Consider the following 16,069-nt stretch of genomic DNA (forward strand, 5'->3'; position numbering starts at 1 on the left):
TCAAGTTTTCGGACAACAGACGGGACACAAGCTGCAACCATGCACTTGATTTGAAATGAAAGAGTCTGAAATAAAAGTGAGACAAAAACCATGCAAACCGCCATGCAAGGACTACAAACACAGAAACTTGTGTATAAGCATTGTACCTGATCTTCAGGTTCAGGGCGCCAGACTAGCTCCAAACATCGAAAGCAGCTGTTAGACAGACTTGTATAGAAAGGCTTGTGGCAAGAAATTTAAAGTATTTACGGCATGTGCAAAATGAAGAAAACAGAAATTAAAACAAGAATAAGCCAGAACATTGTAAAGACTTTAGAATAACTGTGAATACGATTATTAACGAGAGGCGCTTCAACCTTGTGGCATGACAAACGAAAACATGTGAAACTTCAGACATCAGACGCACAAGAGAAGAAATTGAAAGCACATATAGCAATTGACGTGAGGGCAAGACAAATCTTTAGGTCTAGTTTAACGCATGAAAGTCATAATTGTTTGTAGCAATTTAGAAATCAACATTCTCCTACCCACACACTATTTTCTTTCTTTCAGGTAGTTCAACTATCATCAGAACAGCTCATTCGCTTACTAAACGCATTACTGGCTTACAAAGGTGCCAGAAATAGACTCCAATAATTTATTCACACGAAAACAACATTATATGTAGCTCTTTCGCTAGTACACTTTGGGTTTTTTTCGCCGAGTTCTTTTCCCTTTCTACAAATCTCGATTAAGCGAAAACAAAACACCTAAAATTGATAAGACAGGATCCAGAATTACAGAGGACACTATTAGAATAAGCACTTCACCACAAATGTACATAATGAATAAGTTTACTATCCAAATGATTATGATAATCGGGTACTGCTAGTATGACTTTACTTTACCGAATTTCAACAGAGAGGGATGCGTGATCTGCTAAGCCTGGACAATCCACACTGAAAATTTTACTTAGTCAATCGGGATGAAAATGTCATAAAAAAACGGCAAATGTTCAGTAATACAAATAATTAGTTGACGAGTTTGTTCTGGGGAATACTAAATATGACATTAAAATATTCTGAAGTTTTGTCATTATTTTGACTCTCGTTTTGCAATCGTGCTAACATCTAGACCAAACGTAGGCCAACAAACTCTAAGTGTCAGTTTTGTAGTGTCAGCAACGAAAGGTAATTCGAAATGTTGGCCGCTGAAACTGAATATGTTAGGGGTTTGCAGACCACTTATTGTCACAGAATGTAACGTCACGGTGGCATATTTTGTGTGAAATGCCGCAAACAGGATGTCTATCAATAAAAATCGTGGAAAAATTCAAATTCATCAATTTAAGAGGCAGATAGAAATTAATTTTAGGCGGAATTTAATCAGAGGACAGAGGCGATAATGCATTTTAGCATTTAAATTATTCACCAACAAGAAAAGAAATTGTCATTTTACAACGCAATCAACAAAGGCACCAAACATTATAAAGGCGACCAACAATAAGCACAAGAAGACAAATTCAAAAATTGTCCCTAAAAAACATTTGGCTAAAATGCATTGGTTTTTCTTTTCTGAAGTGTGCATTAAACTCATGTTTATTAAAACCCTCTTAGAAAACACAATCAACGAAATGTCTCATTATTACTTGAAAGATGTACTTTATACACTTTATTCTCGATACATGTTTGACATGTTCAAATGTTACAAGATACATCAACACTCAAGTAACCTACCAACTACTTTTCCATGCAGACACTCTGATATTCACAGCTCCGCAACAGGTTTTGAATCAAGTATTGCTACACCTGTACCTCTAAAAGAACCTTGAAGTTAAAATTCATATTCCCCTTTGATGTGAAGCCAAAGCGTAGAAATACAGGTTCCCTCATCGTGTAGGATATTTCTCAATCACTTATTTGGTGTAAAAGCAAACGTTACAGGCAAAATCAGTTCGGTTTGCCTGTGTCAGTATATTCCTGTCGATAGCTACTAATTCCGATTTTATACAGGAATTTGTATAAATGGTTCTATGCAAACTTCTGCACGTACTCAACCTCATGGTATTACCTTTGATATGCAAAGATTAAGGCAAATTGTTCAACTTACCCCCAGATTACATTATTCAAGTTGCATCTATGAAACCTACACTACATTTCAATACGACGTTACCAACAAACACGATGTAATGTATAATTTTTAATTTGATTAGTATATATTTTGAATACTAATATATAGCATTTTCCTTTACAAATGAATGCAATAACATTTATACATTATATACACCGGATACTTAGAGATTTCTGAGTGCAGAGATTATTATTTGAGTATTTTAATTTTAATAACACGTATCATATATCCTTTTTTCCTGTTATATTAAGACTATTGTTTATTGATTCATTATTTCATTCATCATTTTGAACCACAAAGGCAATTTAAATTCATGAATTGGTTTTCAACTATTACTTCTAATAAGTCACATAAACTGCTTGATAAGTGATACAACACAACTAGTTTTTCACACTCATTTCGAAAGGCAAAACACTCCAATGATTGCCGGTCAAGTGCTTTAAAAAGTTATTTTAACAATGAATTCTGACCAATTGCTTTGATTTAATTGATAGATAATACCTTCTGGCTATTTTAGCTACTACCACAATGCGAACTATACACGCAGAAATATCCTTTAAGCTCTTCAAACTCCTCAAACTCATAAGCCTCTTGCTACATGTATATATCGTTCTACACACTTAGTGCGCTCACCGACCGTATTCAGAATCAAATTGCATGTTATGAAATACGGAAAACAGCAGAATAATAGTGGACAACTTAAACAAAATGTTTATGTACAGGAAAATCTAAAACAGTAAAACCTCCAGCATTTTTAGCATGCTTGTGAAAACACCAACTCTACTCAAAATAAATTATAAATGAAACAATACAGCAATCTAATTGACTGCATGGAAGTCAGCAACAGAATGTTTAAGAATGTCTAATTTATGAAAGGCCACCAGTGGACTAAAAAAGAAATCAGGATTCCGTTCGACAACATATATACGAAAACAGGCAAGTTGAGTAAGTTGAAATATGACAAATCCGAAAGTGAACTACTCCCCGATACTGAATAACAGCTCAATACTACCCAAGATCTTAAATTGGGAATTCAAATCAAGGTAAACTAAACGCATTCCACGTTACGGGAAATTTTTACATGCATCTATCAACACTGATAAATATATTTATTGACAATGAAATAACTTTCATCAAACACATAGCAACTCTGTCGAAAGACCCCATTGTAATTTGTGGTGTGTATAATGCACTTGCGAAAATGAGGAGCTTGTGAATCGTTTTCGAAAAAAACAAACAGACCAAAACCCAAAACCTAAAGAAATCCAAGAGGATATACACAGGAAAGCCAGAACACAATCTGGTGGCAATCATTCCAAGATATGGAGTCACTGCGAAGTCGTTATGTTACGAGAAGTCTTATTCCGTGGTTCGTGACAGCTTCCGTATGGGTATTTGTAGTTTGTTGTGCGTAAGTCGCATGATGTAGAACGGCGTGCATTACTGAGCTACCGTGTCTAGTCGATGATCTTAGCAATAACGACGTGCATTAAAAAATGTTAAAACCAAAATGAACATTTTAAAGAAGTACTTATACTCTGTGTTATGTCGCTGTTTTCCTAGACGCATACAGGAAGCATACACCTGCATACCACAATGGTTGTTCCTTCGACAACGGTACACTGGCCAAACTAGGCATGTTATCCGGAAATTACTACAAAATCTATCAGCCTTATCACACAAAAGCAAGCAAGAAACTGCAGTCTGTCATAGCCAACCATACAACGTCATACAGGAAATATGACATGATTTCGTCTCGGCATCAAGAAAACATTTGTTTTAAGGATTTAATTTGCTTGGACGAAGAAAACTGAACTCACGAACAAATCATGACAAAACTTTCAGGCATTTGTTTTATTGAAATTTTCTACAGAATCGGAGAAACAAGACAAGAATTTTTCCCCACACCTTCAACCTCACCTCCTCAACCTCATTCCCAAGAGAATTGCTACATAAACCTTATCTCATTAATGCTTGTCACCAGTTTTTGCAGCGCTTCTCTTCCAAACAGCTGATACATCTGAACGCCTTAATTAATGTGTTACCATACTGTTTTTAAAACAGGTGAATTTCCCACAGATTCCCGCAGATTTTCAAATTTTCCACAGATATTGTAATAAAGCGATCGATGTCTCAGAGCAGAAAGTGGCCGGAGAATAAACATGAAATTAAGAAATTCGGACGAAACAGAGATACCTGCATAATCTTGGTTCCGGCCCAATGTAAAACCTACCATAGGCCCCTAAAGGATAATCATTCAAATGATTATGCAATAAACGAGTGGCAATACTTCCGAAGAAGCAACTGTCAACCTGAACTATCCAGCTACGTCAACTTAAGCGAGGATCTAAAGTGATCTTTAATCAAAATGTAATCCCAATGTAAATGAGACAAGCACAATCTTTGAACATGCAAAAATGAAATGGATCAGGCAGTCATGCAAGAAACGAAATGTACGGGGGTCATCTATTAAGGATAAGGGAAGGAATCCATGACACGTCCAGCTACAACAGCACAGCTTGAACAAGTCCGTAACGAGTGCATTGACCAAAGAACCGCAACAGTTTTGTGATGCGAAGTATGTATTTTCACATGCAGCATCATGCATATGCCAAACTAAACAGAGCTTTGCATGACCATTGAAGTTGAAGTATAGCCCCCTCTAGAGTTTGGAGGTGACCTTACTTCTTGGCAGAGGATGGTCTTCTTGAAGGCCTGACGAAACCTAGCTGACATGATGTTGTAAAGGATTGGATTGATTGTGGCGCTGGTGTACATCAAGACGATGGAGACTTTATACAGCACATCGTAATAAATAGTACTCAGTGTCTCACTCAGCTTTATATCGACGAAGTTTGGAATGATTCGGATGATGTGAAACGGTAGCCAGCAGGCTGCGAAGCAACCTGCTACCAAAGCTACAAGGAATGAAAAATCAGTGGCTTTAATTTTATACCAAATTAAACCGTCACAATAAGCGTCAAAACGATTGAAAACCTATCCTTTGTATACCTTACTCAAGTGAACTAAATTAAAGGTTGTAGCGTACTGCTATTATTCAATCAATTCTATACAGAGTGGGGGGCATGTCAGGGGCGGAACCAGGAGTTTTTGATTGGGGTACATGGCAAGGGCGGATCCCTGAATTTTTTAGTGGGGCTGTCCAGGGTCCAATCAAGGAATTTCTGAGCGGGGTGCATGGCAGTGGGATGTTATCTTTTTATTATAAATACATTTGTTATTTCTTTTCTCCCTCCCTTTATTATTTTTTTCTTTTCTTTTCTTCCACTTTTTTTTGGGGGGGGGTGACGGAGCAGGGGGTTAACCACCCCTCCTCCCTCTAGATCCTCGCCTTCATGTTGAGACTTTTAACACTCAACAAGTTCATTCGATTTATAGCCACTCGCTGTTGTTTTTTCGACTCAGACGTACGTACATGCAAACCAAACGCTTTACCATGAAGAGTACCAGTCCTGAAAACAAGACGGAAACTCACCTAACATTTTAACAATCTGCTTCCGAGATTTCTCCACGGAGTTTTCTTTCTTGTCGTTGGGGTTGACCCCATTTCTGTTCCTTGCTCTTCTGGAGTTCCGACGCACTACCACCTCTACGTTGAATCCGTATAATACCCGCGCAATCAAGGAGTAGAATATTGTGATCAAAATCATGGGAATAAAAAAGAGCAATGTAGCAGAGGCGATGTAGAAACGGTCTATAACCGTCTCCCAGTAAGCATCAGGATAACCGCATACCGTGGTTTCTGGTATCTCGGGGCATACTTCAAAAGTATCAACACCCAAAAATAGAGGGAGGCTTACACAAGAGGAGAAAATCCAAATGAAAACGATGATTTTGATGGCGCGTGAATGCGAGACGTAAGACTTTGCTTTAATGGGATGACAAATTGCGATGTAACGCTCGGTTGTGAAGGAAGTAATATTCAGAATCGACGTGAATGTGCAAGCCTCGATCAGAAAGTACCTGAGTCGGCACATGAAGCGAGTGTATGTCCACGGCCATGCTTTCAATTCATAAGCTACTTCCATCGGTCCCGTCAGTAAAAGGATCAGAAGATCCGAGAAAGCCATATTGACCAGGTAATTGGATGTTGTTTGCAGGATACGATTCCTTAATATCACCACTATTGTTAGAAGATTTCCAATAATACCAACCAAACACAGCAAGGCCACAAGCGTTACAAATGGGATAACCTGGGCGTAGGCGTAATGCTGTGGTGGCATAATATACTGCAAGTGATCGATTAGCGTCTCCCCCGTCAGTTCATACAAGTAATAGGCACATACGCTGTTACGGGAGTAACAGTCATACGCCACATCATAAACAAAACTTGACGCGCTGTTGTAGCGATTTTCTCTCAGAGTCGCGTCATCAATGAGGTAATCGTAGGAAACGTTGCAGAGGCTTGGAATTTCCATTTTGACAAATCACAGTTATCCCAACTAAAGCACGATACTGTAGTTGTGATTATTCTAAGCAGTTTTGCGCATTACACAAGTTAAGTGCCTGATGATTAAATCATAAGATTCCATCTGACGAACCATCAGTCGAAGGAACAATAAGAAATTACAGGTGACATGTTAACAGCAGCACAGGAATAGCCACTCAAACAAAGTGCACTTTTATCAGAGGTTGAGGTTCAAGAACTTCCGTTAATTTTTTTTACCATAGTCCCGCAGTCCTCGTTGAAAGTCATTTATCGTTCTCAATGGAACTAGTACTTTCTACTTCTCAACATCGCTCTCTTGACTGCAGGCAAGTCTTGAGGAGTCTGAAGAGAACGATGGACTAGACTCACACACAGGTGACAACGTCGAACTTATCCCCTGTAATGACTTCTTCAGGATTTTTGATCGAGTGGTTGGGAACGACAGAGGTGTTAAAAGGCAATATCTGCTTGCATGTCCTGGGGATGACGATGAAGATGTTTCCATCTATCTGAAACGAAAATATGCAGGGAAGAGAGGTTTGATAGTATACCGGTATTAAAGTATTTCCTGAAGATAATATTACTCGAAACACATTTCTTTCAAGAATATTAGTGGGAGTTTTAGCACTGATGGATGACACGACGTCTTAATGTGAAAATAAACATAGACAAACAGGAACAAGATTTTTTTCAAATGATCTTTTTTAGTAAAACCAACCCTTTCGTGAAATTAGCCAGCGACAGTCAAGGCTCAGCGAAGATAAACTCTGACTGACAGTGAGCTTTACCAAAGACGGATGAAAAACAACTACGAACAATTGTTATCTAACGCTTGATCTTACCTGATCAAATCATTTACCTCCTAGCCTAATGTCATGTCAAGTCCCAAACTGACTGTGCAAGATATTTCACCCAGTCCCATCTGATCCATGATTTATTTAATTTGTCGAGTCACTGATTCCAGCCTCCACTTTCTGTCTGTCAGAAGGCTAATCAAGCAGAAATCCTGTTTGATAAGCGATAAGCGTCCACGTTACCTCTACGGTCACCTCATTTTCCTCATCATCAAAAACCTAGAAGAAATTCTTAATCCCAATACGCTTGTTAATTTGCAAAGCTCAAGTCCGTAAAAGCTCTTTCATAATTGCATTGAAATTTACTGATCCATAAACACTATCCGAACAACATTCGTATGATGTCAATGTTTGCCGAAACAAAGCATTTATTTAGTTACAAAATTGCTGGGTCAAACTCAGCTGTGATCACGTGCCTGGAGTGAACATATTATTGGAATCGTGCCTTATTTCCTCTTTTTCATACATATCTATTGGAGAAAATTCTGCTCCCAGGGTTTCCACTTTCGTGAATACGATGATGCAAATAAAGACTTCAGTGCCTACAATGTCAAATGACTCAGACCCCAAAACCAACTTATGTCCGCTTCGCCCAAAAACACCATAAGAAACGTACTGCTGACAAAACGCTAAACATAAAACAGTTGCTAGAACTATGTGGATTGTAAAAATACAACGGAAGATTATACATGAAGTGTATGACTTTACCACTGTGAATTTTTACCCCGAAGATCAATAATGAAGTCCCACCGTGCGTAAAACTATGAAATGCAATTTGCAACCAGAGGACAGGCTATGCTGCTGTTTAACAAGATCGTGGTGTCAAGGAAATTCGTCACGAAGGATAAAATTGGCTTTAATCTACAGCCAATGTCAATGCGCCTGCCAAGAATGGCAATCATACTTACAGCTGCATTTCACGGCGCAAAAAGAAGACCGTGTTTTCCTCACCATTCTATGACAGCATATAATTGTAGTTTTTGGGTTTAAACAAGCAGATATGTCTTTACTTTTAAGCTGAACATAGCATAGTACGAGTTTCGAGGTTATATCTAGGTAAATATTGAGGCATTTTTAAATGCAAGTCGAATTCCCAATTCAGATTTTTAAAAACTAACCATCAAAATCGAAACCAAATTCGTATAAATATATTCGCCCCCTTTGAAAAGAACAAATATACGCGCTGCCTTCAGACTGACAAAATGAACCAAAATACTTCTTTTTGCCATTTTTAGCCCCTGTGGCAAATGCTACGTCATTCACAGGGTTCTAATTAAATAACATAATGTTTTAACTGAATTATATGACGAAATTTTACCTCCAACAATGCAAGTTCTTGAGACAGCCTTGGACACAACGCCGTGTACCAGCAAGTATCAGAGTTCTCAGTAATCTTGAATACACAGACTCAAGTGAAGACACGAAGGTAAGGTCCATCACCAAGGCAACCCAACAAGCCAGAGGTGACCTTAGGCCGCCCAGGGTCTCATGACAACTCCCTTGTTGGCCACAATTTCCGAATTTATGACGAGTGTGGTCCCTTGTTACGACCCCAAGGTTAACCTGCTGGGGATAGAATAATCGACATAAGTGCTATCTCTGTTTCGCGGCCTTCAATCACCCAATTTGTCCAGCTTTGCACACCTAGAAATCTGTAGAGACTTCACATTTGACCTTAGTAACACAATTATAAACGAATCAAATTAGATATTGCTTAACCGTTGAAATGCTGACTGCTCACAGCATCTGCAATATTGCTTATTTGCTAAAGCAGAGCTAAACTACATGTTAGCCTATGTTTCAAAATAGTCCATGACCGAACATGAGTAAAAGAAGTGTGAGCACACAATTCTCTTTCTCTTTGAGGAACTAAAAAAATAATGTAGTACGCGCTGATCGCAAAGTGAGCGCACTTTGTTCGTGCATGTCAGTATCAGTGGAAAGAGAGACGTTACATTCCTTTGACTAGAACAAGACTGAAAAAGCCCTTGTTTTATGTGTATTGGCAGTTAATTATTCAACATTACACATAATATCTTCAGAATTAAATAATTTAAGATAAACTATAACACTGAACGCTGTCAATAGATTGATCCATGCAGCTTGTAAAGTTATTCCAAAACCTTTTGGACAATAGAAACAAATGGGGAAAAAGTATTTTAAACACAAAAGAATTATAAAGACTCTAAACACAAAAGAATTATAAAGACTCTAAACACAAAAGAATTATAAAGACTCTAAACACAAAAGAATTATAAAGACTCTAATCACAAAAGAATTATAAAGACTCTAAACACAAAAGAATTATAAAGACTCTAAACACAAAAGAATTATAAAGACTCTAAACACAAAAGAATGCATTGAAATAAAAAGCAAAATATGCCCATTGCGCGCACGTGTTCCTGCATTGAAGATGTCTCTTCGTCGATGGTGCTGCACTGCACTCTGAAATAATCTTGAACATAGGTAACAATGAAATATCACGAAGTACGTTGCAGTTTCAATTTTTTTGCAAAAATTTAAAAGTGAAACAAATGTGGTTTTCGTCGACTTCAAACGCAAAAGGGCATTAAAGCTTGAAAAATGGGTTCATCAGATGTGATAAATCCCAGCAACAAACAGCGCAGAAATCCTTACGCACATCAGAGTGCAAGTGGTAGATGTAAAGCAAATTTTACAACTTGAGCAGGGATTACAAAAATCTAGCATCTTGCCCCAAACACTCTATGGACCATGGACATGATTTAACACAACCAAACCAAATAAATGAGTCATTATACGTTGCAAATGAAAGGAGATAAAAAGGGCAGTATACTCAGGAGGAAGATCTCAATCGGATCATTAGCTTTAGAATTATCACAGCTGCTCATGCTGCCAGAAAGATAACGAAATTAGGATTCGGGGAAAGGTTTCTTGTAGTCTGGATCACCTAAACCACGAACGCAGACAAAATTGTAACCTTATTATTGTGATCTTATTAAATTTTTGGCTGCTGCTGCCAAAGGAATTCAAATAAGGAAATCTTACGTAAACAACTAAACATCGATTCCAACTTCTGGGACAGCTAGCTGTGGGTTTCTTTCACAATGAATGTCTTAGAAGGAAGGTGCTAATATTTATGGAGTTAGGTAGACAAATTTGAGGGTCATTCTATAAATTCAGGGTCCAAAAGTGTGACATTTTTGTGTCCGTTACACTTTACCTGTGTAATTTGGCATGGAAATATCACTCCAATTGATTTCAAACTATTTCTATTTGTTTGGCAGGTAATTTGCATTACTTTATCACTCATGGAATACAAAGAATGTGTTCTGAATTTTAAAAAATCATATTGTTAGATGAGACAGAGACACAAAAAATAATGGACCCTTATAGAATGACACTTAGACTTGAAACTTAGAGTTCTGGGTCCCTTCTTACACAAAGTTAGATGCTCATTGCAATCTTCCCTATGAATTCCTCTTAAACTCCACTTATCAATAGAAAAAATCAAGTAAGTAAGAAATTTTTTCCACCCGCCCAATATTATGCGTGTAGTATAATATTATTTACATTAAGTTTATAGAATATTTTCTGTTTAATAGAAATATGCGGATATAACGTACACGGTTAATCGTTTGACATATTGAACAAAATAAACAGTCGACTCGATTGATTCTACTTTACCGTCTGAATAACTGAGAGATCACATAAAAGAATTCAAAACTCTGTCCAAAAACAAGTAATGCATGCAGAGAATGCCGTTAATTGAACAGAGGGAGTATTAAACGCTGGGACAGCGACGCTCTAGCTAAATGTTTACGGATACTATAAACTAAACATAACATATACTCCATCAACAGAAAATCTCTTTATCCAATTAGAATGTCATCCTATCCCTTTAGACGATAATTTACTGCTATTTGGATAGCTCGACAGCGATAAATTAAAATTCTTTTAGTGCAACCACTGACCCAAAAGCTTGTCTATGCAAACTTAATCGCAATAAAAAGGAATTTCCAAGTTCTCTCTATAGCTGGGTGTCCCTATAAAATGTAGTACTTAAGGCATATGTTTAACAGAGCGGGTGATATGACAAAAAAAAACACACAGACAAAACGTAAAAGTTTTACCTCCCAAAGTTCCAAGAAACATATACACATCCGGAGAATCTATAATCCAATTTTCAAAAGTTTATTGGAATATTTTTTACACCCATCATGAAAACCTTGACTATGTAATCTGTTGTAATCATTTGTCGTGCGCAGTGAATGGTAACAAGGCTGACAAGTACCAAATTAACAATTAATGAACGCACTGCGCAAGTTAAGTCTCGCGTATAATTACAGTAGCTGATGAAAGCAAACTCCGTTAGCATTCTGCTCGACAGCGTGATGTTGGAATATAGCGAGTCCATGACATGTTGTACATAAAACGTGTTACCATTCAAGTCCTCCGACATCGTCCTGAGGTCAACCAAATGCCCTACCTGCTAATACCTGCTAGAGAAATGGAATGACAAACAATATTTGTGAGAAAACTTGTGTCAAGCAGTGGATTTAACACTTTAATGTATACCACCACTGTACATGTTTTACAACTCTCTGCGGGAATCATGAAAGATATCAGAAGAATAGTAGGTGCGCGTCTGAGTAAACCCTACTTGCGATATACGGCTAAATTCCGTGAACTACAACGTTAAGAGGTGAAAAGAAGCGGGCTAGAACGGTACTTTAAGCCACTTCAACGGCACACAAGGTGACCGAGCCCTGACCACGCCCAAAAAATTAGAGAGCACACGCTGTGTAGTAAAGCCAAATAGCAGCATACAAGATGAACGATGTTAATTTCTGTATTGTTTAATTCGCATTTTGAACAGCTAAGGGCGTGACATACATGAAGGTCGTAAAAAACGATTTTTTTTTCACGTTAACCCTGAGTGATTTATTTTTCAGAACGAAATGTAGTGAGTAGCTCCCGATGACTGCATTCCAACCCTACTTCGAACATCACTGTCATACGTTACAGTATTTGTTAATTGACATGGCACCATGAACTTCTCAACAAGATATCCGACATCCTGAAAAATGTGCCATACTTAAGGCATCCAAAGGACGGGGTGACTCCACTCTTTCACTCGGCTTACGTCAAGTACAACAGCCATAATTTTGTCTTCCTCTGCCTGAAAATGGCAGTTACTATCAGACCAACAGCGGCGTAAATTTGTGCCAGGGACAGGATCAGACCAACAGTGGCGTAAATTTGTGCCAGGGACAGGGATGAAGGATGGGGGAGATGACGTCAATCAAAAAATTCCCCAGACATGGAAATTTTTCACGACACAAATGAAAAAAATTCATTTTCTGTCTTTTCAATGCTGATGAATACATATTGGTTGTTTGGAAGCCCAAAGAGGTCCTCAAAATCCACCCTTATTTTTTCTAACTACGATACGTTTGGGGGACATTTGAATAGCCTGACCCTTCTGATCAAACATGGAGAAATGTAATTTTATATACCAAATTCCCTCGGAATTGATGCCCCTACAGGCCAAGATCAAAGGGCTAACATCAAGTTATAGAATCAATAACTGTGAATCAGCCATCAGACCCCAATGTTGGCGCGTGCTCTGGATCAATAACTATTATGCGCCTTCCTGATGTTGAGGTCAAACGATATAACAGAATATAGCCAAATATACAATAGGTACCCACTGTGCGTTGTAGCAATCGATAGGATATTGTTAATAGGATAGGAATTAACCACAATTTAAGCAATCGGGGACAGTGTTGATTTTTTTATCCAACTTTAGCAAACTCTAGCCGTTAAATAAAATGGCCTCCTTTCAGGACCGCAAAGAGGCACAGTAGCTGTTGTCATTTAGGATTCATACATAACACTTGACATACGATACCCACTGAAACGGCTGCCAACCGTCCACAAAACAAAGCTTTAAACAATTGACTGATTATTGCATGATCTTTTTAGTAGTACTCTATACGCCCCTCAAGGGCGGATTAAGGGGGGCCACGGGGCCATGCCCCAAACCCACTCCCCCCCCCAAAAAATGAGGATTTTTTAAAATCAATCAGAGTGAAGATATTACGTGTTTTAAATGGAGGTTGTTCTGTATGGACAGAGCCATCTTGTTCAAGGAAATTGTTTCTGAGCAGCTACTTCATTCATTGTGACAGGTGTAATCAATTAATGTAAAAGGCACCGGAGACGCTGCTTACTTGTTTCCCCTCCCCCGACAAAAAATTGGTCTGGCTCCGGCCTTAACACCCCCATATGTGAAACCTAAACTATAACTTTAAAACTATAGCAAGAGTTTATAGAGCTAAGAAACTATCGCTGATCATTAACCCTAACATTCCTGCACTTCTAAATGCCAATGCACTTTTTCACAATGGCCCGTCTATTGAATTGAGATTGATTTCAGAAATATATTTGGTGTCAACATGAAAACACGGGCCCTCATCACACACAAATCAAACACAGGCGTGTATGAGCGTAAGTTAGCATGTGAACGTTACACGAAACACTCTATTTAAGTACAGTAAAGTTTAGAAGTCTAAATTAATTTTGAAAGATGATTAAAACATCAGTTCAACTGAAATACAGTTCCCGACACATACCAAGCGAATCGAAGGGATTTCCCTGCATTAATAACACATAATTTTTACTCAATACAACTTTTTACAATAAACTAAACCTACAAAACACAATGACGAGGTAATCTGAACAATTCGAACAAAAGTTCTCCAATGCTGAACAAAATCAACTGATCACAGGACAATGTACAATGCAACAGTTCCTTTTACTAACCTGAAAGGTTTGGCAAATATAACATGGGTTCCGTTACCTAGCAATTTTATCAGTTTGCCACAAAGGATGCAGTTATCAAGATTTCTAAACTGCTTTTGAACCGTTCACACAATACTAATCACATTTCAAAAACATGCCAGCTAAGCACCGACAGAAATACCCACAAATGTCGCAGTGAGGAGGACTAGGACCAGAGTGAAACCCTAACCAAATGAGGAGACATCCACTTCTTACAGAACGAGGCGCGTGATTTTTAAAACAAAGTGTATGCATTTGAATCCCCCTCAAGCCTTAGGAAATGAGCCTCGCTAAGCATGCTCGGCAAAATGCCGCAATAACTCATTATCAAAACAGGCCACAAAAGGTTCAAAACATGATCTAGGACAACCATGGTCTCCATGCTTCCAGACTGAACATCTCGAGATTAGCGTGATTATTCCATGATGATTATCAGCATGATAATCACCAAGAGAGGTCAATGCCGCTGGTCTCCATACCTTGAAGAAGAGTAATAAAAGGCGCATGATGGAGGTGAATCAATCTACATTGATAATGGTGAAATGTTAGAGCCTTTACTCAAGGCTGTATACATTCTCTTTATAATTTTCATCACTCTTTAGAGGTATCACAATTTATGTTTTTGTTATATGTAAATGCATCTTGTTGATTTTAACATGTTTTAATTCTGTTTAACTACACCCTTGACTGTCCTAAAGGCTAACCAGACCGCAAATACCCTGTCAGTATTTCGAATGAACAGGAAAAAGGGGTTCTTATATATATTTTCGGATATTTAACCTTACGATAGAATAATGGAAGAAGTCCAATACATGTAATAGCAGCGGGCAATACATCTTTAGTTGTTGCAACAACTGTGGATATCGGTCCAATTATAACAAACTTTCACACTATGTGAGTGCGTGCCTATTACCTTCTGACGTCCCGGAGATTTCTAATGCCTTGAGCTAGTTTGCAAATACTTAGCAATGCCAAGAACGGTTTCAATTTGAAGCAGCTAGGAGTATTTGCTCCTATATATGCCCAAGTCACACAGATAAATTTCAACGTGCAAAAATGGCCGGGAAAAATTTTATTTGAGCGGTGCGCTAGCGTGAAAATTCGTCACCGCTAAAACAGGATTGCAAAGATCTGGTAACCAGAACACACAACTCACGACAGCTAACACTAAGAGTACTAGTCAAGGTAAGAGTTGATGTATAAAAGCGTGTCTGACTACCATGTGCTCCCAATATACTGTACATGTAGTTAGAACCAACTGCAGTTAATAGCCGTGTTGAATATTGCACAATAATAGCTAGAGTGAAATGCACGTTATAGCTTTCAAAACTTTCAATAGGACAGACAGTTTAGATGGACTTAATGGCCGATCGATCACGTTGCAAACATCTTCCGCCACCGATTCACTGCCTTCATATTTGAGAAAACATCAACAACATGCAACGATGTATTAGTTTTCTTTTACAAGAAATAATATCACATGCTGTGCGATCGACCCATCACATTTGCTACGGGAGGAATCTTGCAAAGCGTGGCATTTAGCACAAGAAAAATAAATCAAACCTAAAGAAAAAGCAGTTCCATATAATTCAGAATTTTTGTCCAGTGTGCAAAGTGGATTTAAAACGCTACATTGCTGCAACAATTTTTAAACATTTTCGCCCTCTTAACCCTTTCATATGTGAAACTGTATCATGCCAAATTCCACAACGAAAGAAATATGCAAAATACAGAACAACTACACTCTACAGATGAAGCGATGTGCTACTCCACTTAACCATTTAATGCATTCAAGATGCGGGCTGCTGATAAGGCAAAGTCTTAAAACACT

At 38.1% G+C, this 16,069-nt stretch overlaps 2 protein-coding genes across 12 annotated transcripts in view; both read right to left on the bottom strand.

Moving 5' to 3' along the window:
• Window positions 1–16,069, bottom strand: part of LOC110987400 (uncharacterized) — a 107,880-nt gene that overhangs the window by 12,051 nt on the left and 79,760 nt on the right. The window lies entirely within an intron of this gene.
• The window catches only part of LOC110987399 (growth hormone secretagogue receptor type 1-like), a 62,245-nt gene that overhangs the window by 7,395 nt on the left and 38,781 nt on the right, over window positions 1–16,069 (bottom strand). For 3 of the 10 annotated variants that reach the window (XM_087133429.1, XM_087133430.1, XM_022250112.2), the window contains 3 exons: window positions 8,732–8,976; window positions 5,606–7,068; window positions 4,795–5,027 (listed from right to left, as the gene is read on the bottom strand). In XM_087133429.1, coding sequence (XP_086989555.1) covers window positions 4,795–5,027; window positions 5,606–6,548 — 1,176 coding nt within the window. In that variant the 5' untranslated portion in view covers window positions 6,549–7,068; window positions 8,732–8,976. Of the gene's footprint in view, window positions 1–146; window positions 5,028–5,605; window positions 7,069–7,401; window positions 7,566–8,731; window positions 8,980–16,069 lie in introns of all 10 variants that reach the window. The other 7 variants (XM_087133428.1, XM_087133431.1, XM_022250111.2 and 4 more) reach the window with 5 other exon arrangements.

The sequence above is a fragment of the Acanthaster planci genome, linkage group LG02 (genome assembly GCF_054643075.1).
Source record: "Acanthaster planci isolate LZ-2023a linkage group LG02, COTS_SCS, whole genome shotgun sequence".
Lineage (NCBI taxonomy): Eukaryota > Metazoa > Echinodermata > Asteroidea > Valvatida > Acanthasteridae > Acanthaster > Acanthaster planci.